At 55.2% G+C, this 16,990-nt stretch overlaps 1 protein-coding gene across 1 annotated transcript in view; it reads left to right on the top strand.

Annotated features, from left to right (window-relative positions):
* Positions 1-16,990, top strand: part of HEATR1 (HEAT repeat containing 1) — a 35,253-nt gene that overhangs the window by 13,494 nt on the left and 4,769 nt on the right. Inside the window, exons 17-38 of the mRNA XM_012730955.1 lie at positions 470-659; positions 1,973-2,142; positions 2,392-2,550; positions 3,836-4,078; positions 4,324-4,455; positions 5,132-5,235; positions 5,354-5,497; positions 6,092-6,210; positions 6,301-6,422; positions 7,450-7,578; positions 8,820-9,050; positions 9,626-9,752; positions 10,827-10,987; positions 11,777-11,823; positions 11,922-12,045; positions 12,537-12,677; positions 13,763-14,052; positions 14,511-14,661; positions 15,451-15,609; positions 15,754-15,888; positions 16,032-16,136; positions 16,221-16,389. Of these exons, the coding sequence (XP_012586409.1) occupies positions 470-659; positions 1,973-2,142; positions 2,392-2,550; positions 3,836-4,078; positions 4,324-4,455; positions 5,132-5,235; positions 5,354-5,497; positions 6,092-6,210; positions 6,301-6,422; positions 7,450-7,578; positions 8,820-9,050; positions 9,626-9,752; positions 10,827-10,987; positions 11,777-11,823; positions 11,922-12,045; positions 12,537-12,677; positions 13,763-14,052; positions 14,511-14,661; positions 15,451-15,609; positions 15,754-15,888; positions 16,032-16,136; positions 16,221-16,389 (3,352 nt within the window). The remainder of the gene's footprint in view (positions 1-469; positions 660-1,972; positions 2,143-2,391; positions 2,551-3,835; positions 4,079-4,323; positions 4,456-5,131; positions 5,236-5,353; positions 5,498-6,091; positions 6,211-6,300; positions 6,423-7,449; positions 7,579-8,819; positions 9,051-9,625; positions 9,753-10,826; positions 10,988-11,776; positions 11,824-11,921; positions 12,046-12,536; positions 12,678-13,762; positions 14,053-14,510; positions 14,662-15,450; positions 15,610-15,753; positions 15,889-16,031; positions 16,137-16,220; positions 16,390-16,990) is intronic.

Below are 16,990 nucleotides of genomic sequence, written 5' to 3'. Positions count from 1 at the left end.
GGATGGTCCATAATGGAGAGGAGAGTGGCCTCGTGAGCACCGGAGAATGGTGGCGAACCGGCGTTGCTGGAAGGGCACTGCCAGTGAGACGCGGTCACTGGGTGCAGCTCAGCGCCACCAGGCAGGGATGCACGACTTGGCTCCTGCGCCCAGGAGCAGCCCCGGGCGGCGTGGACGCTGCTCCTGCTCAACGCCCTTCCTGACGAGGCCACCTCCGCTCTGCTGTGTCTGGGTTTCTGCACAGTGTCCCCGCTTTTCCTTAAGTGCAGTCAGGTGCCGAATCCCCGGATGTCCTCGGAGTGTTAGTCCGCTGGACGAACTTCGGTCCTTCAGTCATTTAAGTAATTTGAAGTGATTAGATAAAGCAAAACAGTGTATGAATCATCCCTGTTCCGTGACTATACACTAGTGGAAAGGGTGTGGAACCAACATACAGGAGTGAGAACTAAGCTACTCTTGTGTTTTTTAGGTGCATCTTGGAGACGTTGCTCAGTTACTGAAGTTCTTGTGTGTGCTGTGGACCTATGGTTCTAGCCTTTCAGACCCCCTTAATTGCTGTGTGAAAACGGCGCTGCAGACGCAGGCGCTGTACGTGGGGTGCGCGGTGCTGTCTCAAAAGGCACGGTGTCGGCCTCCGCTGGCCTCCTGGCCTTCCCCAGGTAACCCAGCGCTCCCGAGAGCCTGTCATGCCCTGCCGCGCTTTCTGCGGGCGCAGGTGGGGGTTGGGTTTTAGTCTCTAAAAATTAGAGGAAACTTAAAGATCATGCTCATTCTCGCTCACATCTCACAAACTAGTTTTTGATTGCGTGTAAGTACCGCTTTTAGTACCGCTTTTAAGTTGCAAATGTCAATGCCATTCCTTACTAACTGCAAGAAACAGAAATGACAGAGGTCTTCGTATCATAGTTTCTTAATACCCATCTTTTATGTTCCGAGCTTCAGCACTTACGGGGTTATGTTGTCCAGTCACTGTAATATGACCCAACATCCAGCTGACTACTTGGCTCAGAGGCGCTGCTGCAGCTGTAACTCCTGCTTCAGGTGTGAGTCATCCTCAGGTCGGAGGCTCGTGATGAGACACCCAGGCCTCAGGAGTAAATAGTAGCATGCCTTGAGGAAAATTGTAAATAAACTATAGATTTTACAAAAGATAAAAGTTTGACAAATATTGAAAGATGGATTGACTTGTTTTCAGAGCTGTGAATAAATGAATATTAGGCCTTATAGTGATTAAAGATGAGAAAGTTGGGCCCTCCCTGGTGGCACAGCAGGTTAGAGCACAGCACTAAGAAGCCAAAGCTGCTTCAGTGTGAGTTCGATCCCCGCCCTGGAGGTGACCCACATGGCACAGCAGACCTCTCCTGAGCCGCCCACTGCCCCTGCACCTCTGGCCTGTACCCCAGTTCTGTTTGCATAAATAAATCAATCTTTAAAAAAAAAAAAGATGAGAAAGTTGACGAGTATGATGGATTATGGCTGATACTTCAAGCTGTTAGGTTTTTAATCCACAGTGAGAGACAATTAAGAGTAGCCCTAGGGAAATTTGAAGATGTCAAAAAAAAAAAGATGAGAAAGTTGACGAGTATGATGGATTATGGCTGATACTTCAAGCTGTTAGGTTTTTAATCCACAGTGAGAGACAATTAAGAGGAGCCCTAGGGAAATTTGAAGATGTCTTGATTTATTTACTCCAAACTCCTGTGGGTCACTCCCTGGCTGGGGATTGAACTCGTGCTGCAGTGGCTATGCACAACTTCTTAGTGCTGAGACTTAACCCCTCGCGCCACCAGGGAGGGCCTTGACTTGCGTATTCTTGAATAAATATACTAGTAGCAGACTGTCAGTTCTGGGGCAGTAAAACAGGGAACAGTTTCAGAGAGGGAGTTTCAGCCATGTGCCTTTGATGTTATCTTGGCTTTGTGCGATTTCAGTTTGTTGGGCTATCACATACAGTTCTCCCTTTGGGCTTTAGTGGTGACAGCTCTGCTCATCAGCACGGGAAGCCCCATAAAGGAGGTCCGGAGGGCTGCCGTGTGTTGTCTCCAGGCGCTCGGCGGGGTGGCGTCCCCCTTTCAGCTGGTGGTCGATCACTTGGTTCCCAAAGCAGAGGAGATCACCTCAGATGCCACCTACGTCACTCAGGTAGGCGCGTCAGGCTGCGCACGGGTTCGGGTTTCGGGAGCAGCACCCCTCGTGCTTTGCTCTTGCTGCCTTTCACCGGGGCCAGCGCTGCCCATCGCGGGCTGAGCGAGCGGTGAGTGCGCCTCCGCTAGGGCGCCAGGGGCCGCTGAGGAGCTGCAAGCACTGTCACATTTGGGAAGGAATCTTCCATGTTTGACCCCTGCAAGTCCTGAGCGCTTCTCCAGCCCAGCTTTCTTTTCTTCACGCTAGGATCTGGCTACTTTATTTGAGGGACTACAAAAGGAGAAGAAAGTGAAATCTCATCAGAAGCTGTCTGAAACTTTGAAAAGCCTGCTCTGTTGTGTATATAGCAGCCCATGCTACATTGCCAAAGACTTGATGAAGATCCTTCAGGAAGTCAACAGTGAGGTATGTGAGTGGGTGTTCACGTGCTCGTGTGAACTCAACTGCTCGTGTGCGAAGAAGTCATTTGCAAGTTGCATAGATGCACTCAGGAGTAAGCCTTCGTTACTGACGTGGGAGCGGGGACAGCTGAGGTGGAGAAAAAGATAAAGGACCAAAAAAGAAGGATCTGCGAGTTATTTCTATCTTAAAGTTGTGTTGTCTCTGTTGAATTAACTTATTTTTTTTAAAATGTCATTCATTTTTGCATAGAAGAACTGGGGTGTAGGCCAGAGGTGCCACTAGACGCAGTGGGGACTAGAGGGGCGGACCTGCTCGATCTGCTGGGGAGGAGTGGCAGGCAAAGCAGGAGTGGGCTTCTGCACCGGGCGCGTCAGCTCCCAGCCGGGGATCGAACTCAGGCCCTCCTCACTCGTGATGAGACGTATCCCTGAGGCCATCAGGGAAGCCCAAATTAACCTGATTTAAAGTGGATTTTTAAAATAATTCGGAAAAACACTACTGGAAAAACTGTTGGGTTTTGTCTGATCTGTTCGCGGTAAGAGTCTGTGGGCGTATGTGATTGCACGTTTTGCCGGGGGCAACCATAGCCCTCATGTTGCTAGGGAATCCCGTGATACAAAAACAAAGAAATCGTGAAAGTGTCAGTAAAGTGATGGTACTTGCTGGTCAGTAGAGAAAAGTTCTGGTGTTCGAAAAATCCTGTGTTTCTACTAGCCTCGAGTGTAGTGCAGCTGGGAGAAGTGAGCGGGTCCGGTGGAGGACTTCTGATTACATTTTTCGATGTGAGCAGGGCGATGGCACCTGTCCACTCTGTGTCACCCCTGGTGTAGTTCGGAGCAGCCGACAGTCTTGCTCTGTAAAGGGCCAGTCGGGGTCTCAGGCGCTGCGGGCCTTGCCGTCTGCTGCAGTGACTCGGCTCTCGCTGCACAGGCAGCTGCAGATGGCATGTGAGCGAGCGCGTGGCTGTGCGGTAGTAACCGGAATTCACAAGCGCAGACGGTGCTGTAGATTTGGCCCATGTGCTATGGCTTAGACTCCACAGACATACCTTGAATTGATAGGTTAAACCAAATTGGAAACATTGTCGAGGAAAAGTAAAAGTCACTGTTCTAGGTTAAGACTTACTTTGTGTTCCAAAAGGGTTGGGGCGTTCAGATTATCTAATCATTTCTGAAAGGGTTGGAGCTTTGGATCGTCTCAGACAGAGTGATCAGAGGGGCTTGGGCGCCGTGATTGGGTGAACGGCTGTCAGTGCATGGTGTTTGCTGACGGGTTTTCCCCACTTTAGATGGCGCTTTCCCAGCTATTGCCGATGGCTGAGCAACTACTAGGAAAGGTCCAGAAGGAGCCCGCAGCTGTCCTAAAAGACGAGGCCATTGTTTTGCAACTTATTCTGGGAAAATACAATGAATTTTCAGCTTCTCTTTTACATAAGGACCCCAAGAGTCTAGATCTCTTCATGAAAGCTGTGCACACAACAAAGGAACTTTGTGCGGGAATGCCAACCCTTCAGATCACGGCCCTCGAAAAGGTCAGCGACTTCTCTCAGAAGCTAAAGCATACTCAAGCCTTGTAACATTCTTTTTAATAAAGACAGAGCAGTGGCTGTTTCAAAGGAATGTGCTCTTTCACAAACCAGTGATGCACGTGGGTCATTAAAAGAAGTGCATTGATAACGACATAATGGGGTACAATTTTATATTGAAAGAGAATGATATAAAGATTGAAGTCTAGATTTTTCATTGAGCTCAATTGACTTTTTTGTTTGCCTCCTAGATTACAAAGCCCTTTTTCGCAGCTATATCGGATGAAAAAGTTCAGCAGAAGCTTTTGTGCATGTTGTTTGACTTATTAGTGAACTGCAAAAATTCACACTGTGTTCAGACTATTAGTAGTGTGTTTAAAGGGGTAAGTTGCACTATAATTTGATACTTTCTAAACAACGTCATGTTTAAGCAGCCTCCATTAACCAGAATCATGGAAAAGGTCGTAGAGAAGCCCAAAATCAAAATGATAAATCATCGCCACAATTTTTGTAGTATGCAGTAATGTTTTCGTCCGGAAGAATGTGCATATTAGTTTAGATCTTGCTCATCTTAGATGGTATCTACAGGCTGCTTTATGAAAGGAATATGAATGTGTGTCAGCTGATTGTTTACTGGGTAACAGATTCTTCGTCTTCATTTAAGACGGTGCTACCCAGTGATTTACATGTAAATGGAAACACTGGGAGAGTTATGAGTTACGCTGTGGTTGGTTTTATCTGTGTGTAGGAAAGCACATTCACATCATAGTATTGTGATGTCCTCGTCCAGATATAGCAGCTTCCAAGCTTTAATGTCTGTGCTTAGACTTGTACAGTACTTTACATGAAGCAAATTACTGGCCGGCACCGTGTGTAGTACACTCCTGCTTGTGCGTACAAAAGATGTCCCCCCAAAATGTGGGATGGCCGGCAGCATGCCATTGGGGATGAGACTGAGCACAAGAGGCTGAAGGAGCGATACAGTGGCCGTGTTTTAATCCACTTCACTGCTCTGCTTTACCCCCGGATTTCTGTCTTCAGCCACACTTCCTCTTTCAGATTTCTGTGGATGCTGAGCAAGTCAGAATAGAACTGGAGCCACGAGATAAAACTAAGTCCTTGGGCACAGTTCAGCAAACGAGAAGGCAGAAAATGCAACAGAAGTAAGAGAACGTAATGGGAACGTTTTTGGTGCCCTTCACTGTGGTATAATCATGTGATCATTTCTATTCAGCATCGGTTGTGTTCGACCTTCCAATTTTGTGTCTTACTGTCTCTCAGAAAGTCACAAGATCTGGAATCTGTTCAGGAAGTTGGAGGTTCTTACTGGCAGAGAGTAACCCTCATCCTAGAATTGCTGCAGCACAAAAAGAAACTCAAAAATCCTCAGATATTGATACCAACTCTTTTTAGCCTGCTGTCGAGGTAACACGCTTGCCTTAGGTCGCTGAGAGGACAGGATTTGAATTCTTGCCCATTGTCTATTATTTAGCACTCTCTTCAGCATACTCTTTGTAACGAGTCTTTAAGAGAAAGCTCGCCAAGCCTATACTAGATTCAGAGAAGTTTTTAGGTACCTGTTGTCCCCGCCAGCCTCCCTCCTGTCCTGCGTACTGAATGACCACGCCGCCCGCCAGCTCACGTTCTTCCTGGCTTTACAGCCGTGTCCTGGGTGTTGCCACTGCAGCTGCAGTGCAGTGTGGCGCTGGCTGTGTCTTCAGGGTGGGGCCGGCTGCCGGACATGCCCTGTAACGGCGGGTGAGGGCTTTGCTCTAAGGGGAAGGGTAGTTCCCAGGGCTGCTCCATCATTCCCAGTCGGTTCCTGAAAAGGCAATGGGGGGCAGAGGTGAGCCCCCACCCAGGTGAGGAGACAGAATGGGGCGCGGCTCCTCCGTGGCGCCCATGGGTGAAATGTCTGACTGGGTGTTTCTTCTCCCTCGCACCTGCTGCACGGGGACTGCGCGTCACCAACCTCGCTGGACGCCTCGCTGCCTGTCACTTCCCCACGGGGTCCTGAAGATGCTTAGAGCCTTTGCCACCAGAGCAGGGGAGTATGGAATACACCAAGCAGTTAATTCTCAGTTGTTTGCTCAACATCTGCCAAAAGCTCTCTCCAGATGGTGGCAAAATACCAAAAGGTACTTTGTGGGGATTAGAGACCGGAAGAGTTCTCTGTTTTTGCGTGAGAACTTACCTGTCACTGAGAGGGTTTTTTCCCGTCCCTCTAGATGTTCTAGATGAGGAGAAGTTCAACGTGGAATTGCTCGTCCAGTGCATCCGTGTCTCGGAGATGCCTCAGACCCATCACCACGCCCTGCTACTCTTGGGCACCGTTGCCAGCATATTTCCTGTAAGTACTGGCCGTCCGGCTCTCCCGTAGCTTTATGGAAATGCACGGGAGCCGACCGGCCGCGGTCAGTGGACCGGAGCCCTAGGGTGAGCAGGACTCCGGCCTGCTTGCAAGGCTGAAGACAGCGGTCTTTTGAAGAGTTTAAAACTGTCACCCTAGCGGTTTCACTCTGCTAACATGAAGTGCGAGGTTATGTGTGTGTCAGTGGCTCTCAGAGACGTTGCTGGTCCAGAAGTATTTTTGGTGTTTTTATTGGAATGTAGTTCCTATTCCATAAAACTCGCCTGTTCTGTAGTGTACGACTGTGCGGCTTTAGTAAATGCACGAAGTAGTGTGAGCACCACCAGTACATCCTCTCAAAGCCAGCTCATCACCCCAAAGAACCCAGACTCCTGGCATCATTCCCCGCGGCCACCGTCCACACCCCTGGCTGTCTGCCCGTGTGGCCTTTCGCGTGGCGACCGCTCACAGGCGCGATGCTCACGAGCTCATCTCCGCTGGACGTGAGCCGCAGTCTCCGCCTCACGCCCCTCGCTCTGCGCGATCGCTGCACGCGCCCGTCCGTGGGCGGTGTTTCTGCTCGGCTGTTGCGGGTTTTTTAGGCACGCTCACACAGCTCCTTGGTTTTCGGTTCTCTCTTACGTGCCTTGAGACGAAATTTGTGTGTCATGCGAACTTCTGTTCATCTTGAGCTTTCTGAGAACCTGCCAGGCTGTTTTCCAGAGTTGGTGGCTTTCACAGCTGCCACAGCGGAGGAGGCTCTGCCTGCCGTGGCCCTGTCGGCACTGAAGTGACCTGTCCTCCACTGCGGCTGCCGGGTGTGAAGTGATGCCTTGACTCTGCGTTTTCCTCCTGCATGTCGGCGTCTCGTCTTGTGTTTATTGAATGACTGCTTATCTTTGGAGAAATTTCTTCACAAACCCTGGCCCACATTTACATGATTTTGCCTTTTATTGCTGAGCTACGATGAATTACTGACATTGGGTGTGTTTATTAAGTTAGTATTGAAAGATTTCTTTTCTTTCAGGACAAAGTGCTACATAACATCATGTCGATTTTCACATTTATGGGAGCCAGTGTGATGCGTCTGGATGATACTTACAGCTTTCAAGTAATTAACAAGACAGTCAAAATGGTCATCCCGGCACTTATTCAGGTGAGCTGTCCTGCTGTTCTGCTGTTAGCTGCTAGAATGTCACGTAGTTGAGGTAGTGAGTGTCACATAGTGAGCGAGCGGCCGTGGGAGCCCTGCGACGCCAGTGCTGTGCCTCTTTGCGTCAGAGGTGCTGCAGGCGCTGCCTTTGCTGGCACAGGGCACGCGTAGCCAGCCGGGGCCGCCAGGGCAGAGCTGTGTGGGCCCGTGGTGCTGGGGCTCTCGCACCACTGGGGCCAGTATGTTGTTCTAGCAGCTCCGCAGACGCTTGCACGGCCCCGACTGGGGAGCACCAGGCGCCGCCAGAGTGCTCCCTGTGCCCTCCGCGCGCGCACGGCGGGGCTGTGTCCTGTCGTGTCCACCTACTCCCTGACGAGCCCAGGGGACATTTGTAACGAGAAACAGCTGTGCGGTGTAACGGGGCTTGTGCCAGCAGAACACAGACACGGGAGCGCCCGGAGCGCCCACCACACGGCCTCACGAGGAGGAGGACCGTGCCTGGTGGGAGAGGCGCGGCTTCACCAGTGGCTGTGGGCAGCGCAAGAAGGCCTGGCTGGGCATGTGGCCGTGTGCCGGTCTCGGGGGCCAGCTCGGGCTGGAGCGGAGGGCGCGCTCCTCACTCGGCACGGCCGCCCCGTCTGACGCGGGCTATGCTGCGAGGGCGCCGTTCGGTTAGTTTTTGTTCTCAGCAGGCACAGTTGGTTCTCGCTAGCTACAGCCACACGGGCACGTTGGTGGGGCAAATGCAGACGCACCCCTGAGGCTAGCCGAGGGCCTGCAGGGGCTCTTCTGCAGCCAGGCCCCGAGGAGCCCGGGGTGATGAGCTGGGGGTGGCAGTCAGGACACGTGTGGGTTTCCACCGCACGTGGCATGACACCGCCAGCCTCTGCCTCGCCGGGCCAGCCGCGTTCGCTGCAGCTGTCTCCAGCGCGGTCCCAGTGTCCGAGGGACCCGACGCTGCTATGAGGTGCTGGCCTGCTGTCCACACCAAGGCTTGACCGTCGCCTCCCAGACGGCTGCCAGCCGGTGCCAGCATTGGGTGCTGGCTGCTGGCTGCCCGCGGGCACCTCTCCTTCCCAAGGGCACGCTCACCTCTGCAGTGGGCCTCAGTCCTGCCCTGCGCACACCCCTCGGCGTGGCACCTGCTGGGCACCTGCCTGAGTAGCCGCCGTCGTGACGGGTCCCGTCGGCCTGTGTAAGGGCCTGTCGCTCACGGCTCCTCACTGCCCCCTTCTGTCCTGCAGTCTGACAGCGGCGATTCCGTGGAGGTCACCAGAAGCGTGGAGGAGACCGTGACGCGGATCCTGAGCGTGTTTGTGGACGCGCTGCCTCACGTGCCCGAGCACCGCCGCCTGCCGGTGCTCACGCAGCTCACCCACACGCTGGGCCCCGCGCGCTTCCTCTGGGCGCTGCTCATCTTGCTCTTCGAGCAGTACGTCACCAAGACCGCGCTGGTGGCTGCTGGCGGGGACAAGGTCGGTGCAAGGGCGCAGGGGGAACGGGGCGTCCCTCATAGCTAAGGGAGCCCTTCGGTGTCGGGGAGCCTTGCTCCGCTGGCTCTGCGGGTCACTGGCCGCCGGCTCGGACTGGCGCAAGGCACCGGGCCCCCAGGCACTCTGCTGTCATTGGTGGCCACAAGACCCAGGAATGATTCAACTTTTGCAAGATTCAGGTCCGGCACCAGCCAGCCGTATGGCTCTTGTTAAGCCCGGCAGAGGCCTGACCGTAAAGGAGTCTAGCTATTGCCCGGAGGGCATTCCCTGGGCACGGGAGCCACCTCCGTGCCCCGAGCCGGTCTATGGGGGCTGTGTTTCCGCAGAGCCTGCTGTGGGGGGAGGGCAGCTCACGCAGGCCGGGGCCCAGTGCCTCCGAAGGGGCTGCGTCCCGCAGCTGTCCTGGGTCCCGCCGTCATGTTTCTCATGGCGTTTGGCTTTTACGTGGAGGCGTCGTTCACCTGGTGACACGCTTGACCATACTCTGGAGTGGCCTTTATTTGATACACATGCGTGTCATAGCCACGGTTTCCCACCTGTTCCACTTCTCTCTGCAGGATGCCGTCTTAGAGGCAGACACTGAGTTCTGGATTTCAGTCTGTTGTGAATTTAGTGTCCAGCACCAGGTACAGAGCTTGATGAACATCCTCCAGTACTTAATGGAGCTGCCAGAGGAAAAAGAAGGTAAAGCTCACTCAGACGTTGATTATTGTTTGGTCTGGACACCCAGAAGAAGCAGAGGACAGTGCAGATTCCCTGAGAACCCCTGGTGCTGCTTTAGAAGACCGTGATAAGCTGAGTAATTTCTGATCTGTGCACATGATGCGGGCCTCTCTCATCCTTTAGGAGGCAGCGAGTAGGCCTTCTGCTTGCCTTCCTCAGTGCTGCCGTGGCAATTCCACCTGTCCAGGGGCAGTGTGGTGAAATGACCGCAGTTTGACAGACCGTGTTGGCTGGCTCCTAGCTTCTCGTTAAAATATCTGAAGACATTTATAGGAGAAAACCCCACGTGGGTGCCCTCGCAATAGTTCTGGGCAGCAGATAGCACTGTGGTGGGAGTGCTGAGGACAGCCCATGCCTGGCAGTGCCAGTGCCCCGGGGAGGGTCGGCTGCCCCAGTCCTCTGCCGGGCGTAGCGAAGTGCATGCAAAGGGCGCTCGGCACCCACTGGGACCATGGCCTCATGCTCGGCGCTGGCCCTGCAGGCCAGGGGCCTTACTCTGCAGGCGACTTGGGCAGCGGGAACAGACCAGGGAGCCCGAGAACGGTGTGGCCGGCTGAAGTGAGGCGTCCAAGTCGCTCCCTGAGGTGGCCGCTCCTCGCTGGCCTGCCGTGGGTCCCACCGCCGCCAGAGGCCCTGTGCGTCGGAGGCCGGAGGTGTCTGCCCCACGGAGTCGGGCCCCGTGCCTCTCGGCCTCTGGGTAAAGCGCTGCCAGCTAGCGGGGACGCTCCAGCTGCTCCCGAGGCGTCAAGCTGTTCGGCACCTTTCATGATGCGTTCGCTGTCGTCGCTCCCTTTGCTTGCTTGGGTTTTCCTTGGTTTCTTGTAGCCCTGCTGTTGTTTCGGAGCTGTTGGCTACTTTCTTGGTGTGTGGATTCACATTTCCCACTAATTTAGGAGAGAGACTGGGTATGATAGTGACACCAGGTGAAAGTTCCATCCTGTCATCAACACCACCCCCCCACCTCGCTCAGGGCACGCCTGGAGGTTGAGGTTGAAGATGAGTATGAATGATAACAGTGGCATTGCTCTTTTCCAGAAACCACCCCCAGAGCAGTGTCTGGTAGGAGTGAGTCACGCACCGAAACGCTGCAGGTCTTCAACGTCGACACTCACACCAGCAAGCAGCTGCGGCATTTGAAGTTCCTGTCGGTGTCCTTCATGTCTCAGCTCCTGGCTTCCGAGAATTTTATCAGAAAGGTGATGTTTCTGTAAATGTTCATGATAAAACGACACTACTTAGTGTCGGGAAGCTGCTGTAAGGTGGCGAGAGTGCCCGCAGGTGGCTCTGGGGATGCAACCTGCTCTTCACCAAGGCCAGAGACAGTGCTGTGCACTGAGAAGCTGCCGGTCGCTGCTCGGGTCTGCAGGAGAGCCTGAGGCTCGGCGCTCGCGTCCTCGGGGCATGTGGCGCCCCAGCTGCTGGCTGCACTGTGACTTTAGCAGAGTCGCCAGGCTGGGTCAGGGAGCTTGGCATCCCGTCGTGAGGCGAGCGTGATGGTCGGGAGGAGGCGGCACCAGAGTGCCTGCGGCCCGGGAGCAGGAAGCCGAGCAAGCGAGGCTGTCGGTGGTCGAACGGTGCCAGTGGCGGTTTGGGGCAGTGGGGCAGGGCACTCGGGGCTCATTAGAGACGGGCCCTGCGGCTCCTGGTGGCTCTTTGCCCACCTCGGGAGTGAGCCGTGCGGGTGTGATTTGTGCACCTGTGCGTGAGTTGAGTCTCAAGTGTGAGAAAATGGAAATACAGGCACAGGTGAGGAAAGGAGAAAAGGTGTGAGACACAGACGGCGGCCGCGACAGGGTGGAGAACACTGTCGTGGCGGTGTCGCCGCTTGTCTGCGTGAGCAGGAGGTTGACACTGCGTGAAGTTGATAGTTTGACTTGCTACGGCCTGAGGGGGTGGTCCGAGCCCCTTGAGTTGTGGATGTCGGGAACAGCCCTGGGGGGCGTTGACTCGTCCTGCTCCCTGACGCGTCCTTCTTTGAAATCCAGGTGGTTGAGAGTGGTGGGCCTCAAGTCTTCGCGGGCCTTGAGCAGAGGTACAGTAGCTTTCTCGCTTTCGCTTTGGAAGTCACGGAAAACTTTGTCAGAGTCCGGAAGAGCCGGACATGCCTCTCACGCAGCTCCCTGTGCACAGGCTGCTGGAGCTGGTCCTGAGCTACATTAACGCCGTGGCGCAGTCCGTGGAGAGGAACGCCGACACGCTCACCGGCAAGTTCTGGCGCGCGCTCCTCAGCAAAGCCTACGACCTGCTGGACAAGGTAGGGCGCGGCTTCGCCCCAGCTGGCGTTTGCTGCGGTTGTCAGGCCGTGAGGTTATTTAACAAAGCGTTCGTGTAAGAAGGAATTTCTCTCACGAGTAAACAAATGCTCAGACTTGGTTTGGGGGAAGCAAAGGCGAGGAATGACCCTCAGCACAAGCGGGACGCGGCCCCGCGGGCAGCGTTGCCGTGTTGGTGCAAGGCGCTGCGTGGCGCCCCCGTCCCGGGACAGAAAGCCCACTCGCACCTGCGTCTGACCGGACGGGGGCACTGCTTGGCTCCTGCGGGGGCGCCTGGCCGTGAGCACGTCACGCGCCGCTGCGGGTCTGTCGCTCTCCTGAGGCCGCGGTTCGCGCTGGCCGCCAGGCAGCAGCAGGGTTGGACGTGAGGTCCCGGGCACCTAGAAGCACGTGGTGAACTGAGAGCAGAGCTGGCCCCTTTGTTAGCGAGTGTCTGACTGGTGTTGTGTGCCCAACGTATATCGCTGTGTAGGTCAACGCCTTGCTGCCTACGGAGACCTTCGTTCCTGTGGTCAGAGGGCTGCTGGCTCACCCGGTGCCATCCGTTCGCCGTAAAGCGCTGGACCTGCTGAACAACAAGCTGCAGCAGAACCTGTCCTGGAAGAAGAAGCTCGTAAGTGAGGACGCCAGGCTGTTCTGGCGCGCGCGCCTGCGGCCCCCACACTCCCGTGCGGGGATCTCGCCAAGCGCGCACTACCGGATGGGACGCCGCGCTGGGCCTAGAGCCGCCTCTAGGAGAGCTGTTTCTTGCTGAGATGACCCTTTTATCTTGTCAAGCTAGAACACAGCCTGCGTGAGTGCCAGGCCACAGCAGCGGCCTGGTGTTTGTGTTTGGGGTGGTCGCTGGGGACAGTGCGGCCAGGGAGCGTGCTGGCTTCCCCCGGGGCTTTCACTTCCGGGGTCATGGGGCTGCCGGCCCATTCTGCGGGAGTCTTTGTGGCTGCTGTGAGGGAGCTGGCACATTTTCGCTCTTCCGCGGGTCTGTCCCGTTTCTCTAACCAACCCCGTCTGCTGAGGTGCAGAGACGGCCTCTCCCCACACATCCTTGGCCCCACATGGAGGGTCTGAGCACAGCGCCCGGCCGGCGCTGGTTCCGCTCCGTGCAGGGTCCCTGCGCCTTGGTGAGCCGCACTGCGCGGCGCTGGTACCCACATCCTGCAGCAGTGTTGGCTGGGCGCGGCACCTCCTGCGAGCTTTTCGCTCTCCGCGCACACAATCTTATTTGGCTTCTTGAGGCCTCGTGGTCCCAGAAAAGTGTTGGGCTGTTCTGGCTACTTCTGTGAGAGTGGCGTTTGAGTCTGCCTCGGACCCCACTGAATCTGTACATTGCTCTAGCAATGTCCCGAGCCGCAGTCCGAGCATGGCCGGTCCCCTGAACACGCCCGCAGGGCGCCAGTCTTGGTCCGTGGCTAAATCCCCCAGTTTGGTCTTTGCGTGTGATTGTGGGTGGGATTTTCCTCTGTAAGCCTGACGGACTTCTGCTTATTGTGGACCACGTGTTGCCTTAATTTAAGTGCCATTCTTACCCTGTCCTACCCCAAACTGCAAAGGAAGCAGCAGCCCGCACACGCCTGCTTCGCGGTAAGCGAGCAGTGAAGCAGTCGCGGTGGGCGTGATGGCCACGCAGCGGCCGCAGCGCAAGCGGGCACGCAGGTCAGCGTCGCTTTGTCAGTTTAATCTGGGTTGGCTTTCCTCTAGGTCTTCCGTTTCCTGAAACTGATTCCAGTTCTCCTGGCCATTGTGCAACATAAAAAAAAGGCATTAGAAGAGCAAGCAGTCAACAGGCAGACAGCTTTGTACACCCTAAAGCTTTTGTGCAAGAACTTCGGCGCCGAGCGTCCGGAGTCCTTTGTCCCGGTGCTAAACGCGGCGGTGAAACTGGTCTCTCCGCAAACCACGGAGGACAAGAACGTGTGGGGCAGTGCCCTGCTGTGTGTGGCCGAGGTGGCCAGCACCCTGGAGGCGCGGGCCGTCCCTCAGCTCCCCAGGTACGCAGCGCCAGCAGGTTGGTGGGATGCGGAGTGGAGATGCTCAGGGACCTGTTCTTTGGCCTCTAAGTCAAGTTACACAGAACGCGTTACCGAAGAAACGGCCTTGCCTCCAGACTGGAGAGCACCTTCATGTTTGCTGCTCACTCTCCTTGGCGGTGCTGGCTGGGAAGCCCTAGAGGACACTCTCGCGGGGCCCCACTTGGCAGCCACAGCCCCACACCACCGCAGCCCGTTGTCCCCCTCTGGTGTTCACGGTGGCAGTGGTGGGCTGCTGAGACGGCCCCGCGGGCCCTGTCAGGCACGAGCAGACTCCCCAGTGCCCGGCCCGGCACACGCCTTGGCGCAGCAGCCCTGGCGGCACGGGGCTCAGACACAGCAGCCTGGGTGGTGTTTTGTGGCTGTGAGGGAAGGGCGGCGTGCAGGGTTTGTCATCTCCAGCCTGCTTTCCTCTCCAGCCTGATGCCCGCGTTGTTGAGAATCCTGAGGAACACCAGCGAGCTGGTCTCGGGTGAGATCTATCTGCTCAGCGCCCTGGCGGCCCTGCAGAAGGTCGTGGAGACACTGCCCCACTTCATCAGCCCCTACCTGGACGGCGTCCTGACTCAGGTGACCAGCGTGGCCATGGCACAGTGGGCGGCGGGGAGGGAGATGACGGACGCCACGCTTGCGTTGGTTCTTGCAGGGCTCAGCTGCCGTCACAGGAAGAGCGTTTCTGGCGTCCTTGTCCTGTGAAGCGTGTGTCCTTACCCCTCGTCCCTCCTGCTTCACTGGGACGCTGGTCAGGGCATCACTTCTTCTTGAGGCTCTTTGTTCACTTTGCAGAATGTAGTTACTGATTTTCTTCCTGCTGAGACGTGTTTGGAGTTAGGCTGCTAGAACTGTCTTGGAGCGATTTTTGTAGCTTTTGCTTCTAGTGTAAAAGGTTTCTTGGTTCTGAAGGCAGAATCCTGCACACAGTTCAGTGTTACTTAGCAGCAGGCACGAGGCACGTGGCCTTCTGACTAGAAAGCGCCCAGAGTCAGGTCCCTGCTGTGCACTTCCCCACTGGCGGGATTTGAAGCTAAGTGACCTAATGCCAATGCTGTCGCCAAGCCTCCCACTACAGCCAGAGCCCGGGAGTCAACATGTCCCAGGAAAGGCTCTTCTCCCAGTCCCGATTCCCGGGCTGAGGGAGCCTCAGTCAGGGCCCTTTGCCCGTTGCCTCCATGTTTCTTACATCCTGGCTCCAGGTGGAGGAAGTGGTGTCGGCCTATTTTCCCTACAGACTCCTGGCTTGGCTTTAACGGGACCTGGTTTAGAGGCGTTGGCGCTGAGCTCGGGCCCACCACTCGGCTTCGCGCGGTGATGTTCCCAGTGAGCGCCCACGTGACCGTGGCCACTGTTCTGACGCTCTAGGTGATTCACTTGGAGAAGATCACCAGTGAGTTGGGTACTGCCTCCCAGGCCAACGTCCGTCTCCTGTCTGTCAAGAAGACACTGGCCACCAAGCTCTCCTCCCGAGTCTTTCTGCCAGCCGTCAACAGGACTTACAAGCACATTGAGAAGAACTGGAAGGTCAGCTCCTCGAGGGGGTTCGCCTCTGGAGAAGGGAGACATGGCATTGAAATTTTCATTTCAAGAATGGGGTTCCTTTTTCCTTTGCACTGCATTGTTGGGCTCCAGAAGATAACAAGCTTGTCTCTTTGCTGTGTCTGGCAGAATCACATGGGCCCGTTTATGAGCATCCTGCGAGACCACATCGGGACCATGAAGAAGGAAGAGCTCACCTCCCATCAGTCTCAGCTCACGGTGTTTTTCTTGGAAGCCCTGGACTTCCGAGCACAGCACCCCGAGGTGAGCACAGGCCACTCCCCGAACCCTAAAGTCACCTTTTCAGCATCAGAGAAAAGTCTCGCTGTATAACCTGTTGAACCTGAGAAATCATCTAGCGCTAGATGACTGTCCTCTGGCTGATAAATTGGCTCTTCTGTTTTCAGAATGATCTGGAAGAAATTAGAAAAACAGAGAATTGTATCATTGACTGTCTAGTGGCCATGGTGGTGAAGCTTTCTGAAGTCACGTTCAGACCCCTGTTCTTCAAGGTGGGTGTTCCCCTCCCTGTCTGCTGTGCTCAGGTAGGCGAGCAGCAGGGTGTGGCATGGACACGCCTGTGCTTTGTTTTCTAGCTGTTTGACTGGGCTAAAGCAGAAGATGCCCCCAAGGACAGGCTGCTGACCTTCTGCCACTTGGCAGACTGCATCGCTGAGAAGCTGAAAGGGCTTTTTACTCTCTTTGCGGGCCACTTGGTGAAGCCTTTTGCTGATACCCTGAACCAGGTGAACATCTCCAAAACAGGTTGGTAGCTGACTCCATTTCCGTCAACACCATGACATGTGCGCCTTACACACAAGGTGCAATGAGTGAGAGCAAGATCTGGAAGATGCTTGAGGCTGTGGAGGATGCGTTTTTTACCTCACAGTCAGTTGCTGGGTGTCGAAATGTGCCAGCACCACGCCGTGTCATTAACGCATCGACTCACCTGGAAGGAGCAGACGGCATGCCTGTGCACCGCTGTCGCGTCACAGCTGCTTGTTCTTCCGTGAGCAGCTCACTGGTAGCTGGTGACTGAGCTTGTCAGACTCAGCAGTGAACCCTGGAACTCTTAGTCCTGAAAGCAGGAATTGCTTACCAGAGAGACTGTCGTTTTATTTGCAGCCTGTCTTCATCTGGATAAACTACTTCAGGATCACTTAAAGAGCCTTCTTGATTGTGGGGCTTGTCTTTTTTTTTTTCCCCCGAAAGATTCACTTATGCATACAGAACTGGGGTAGGGGGTGAGAGGATTCGCCAGAGACAGAACAGGGAGCAGAGCAGGCAGACTGACAGTACACTGCTGAGGGGGCAGTGGGGAGACAGGAGGGGTCTGCTGGCCCTGGGGTCCCTCCCTGGCTGGGGA

This window comes from Condylura cristata, unplaced genomic scaffold (genome assembly GCF_000260355.1).
Source record: "Condylura cristata isolate star-nosed mole 26May11 unplaced genomic scaffold, ConCri1.0 scaffold00029, whole genome shotgun sequence".
NCBI lineage: Eukaryota > Metazoa > Chordata > Mammalia > Eulipotyphla > Talpidae > Condylura > Condylura cristata.
This window is presented reverse-complemented; position numbering and strand designations above follow the sequence as displayed.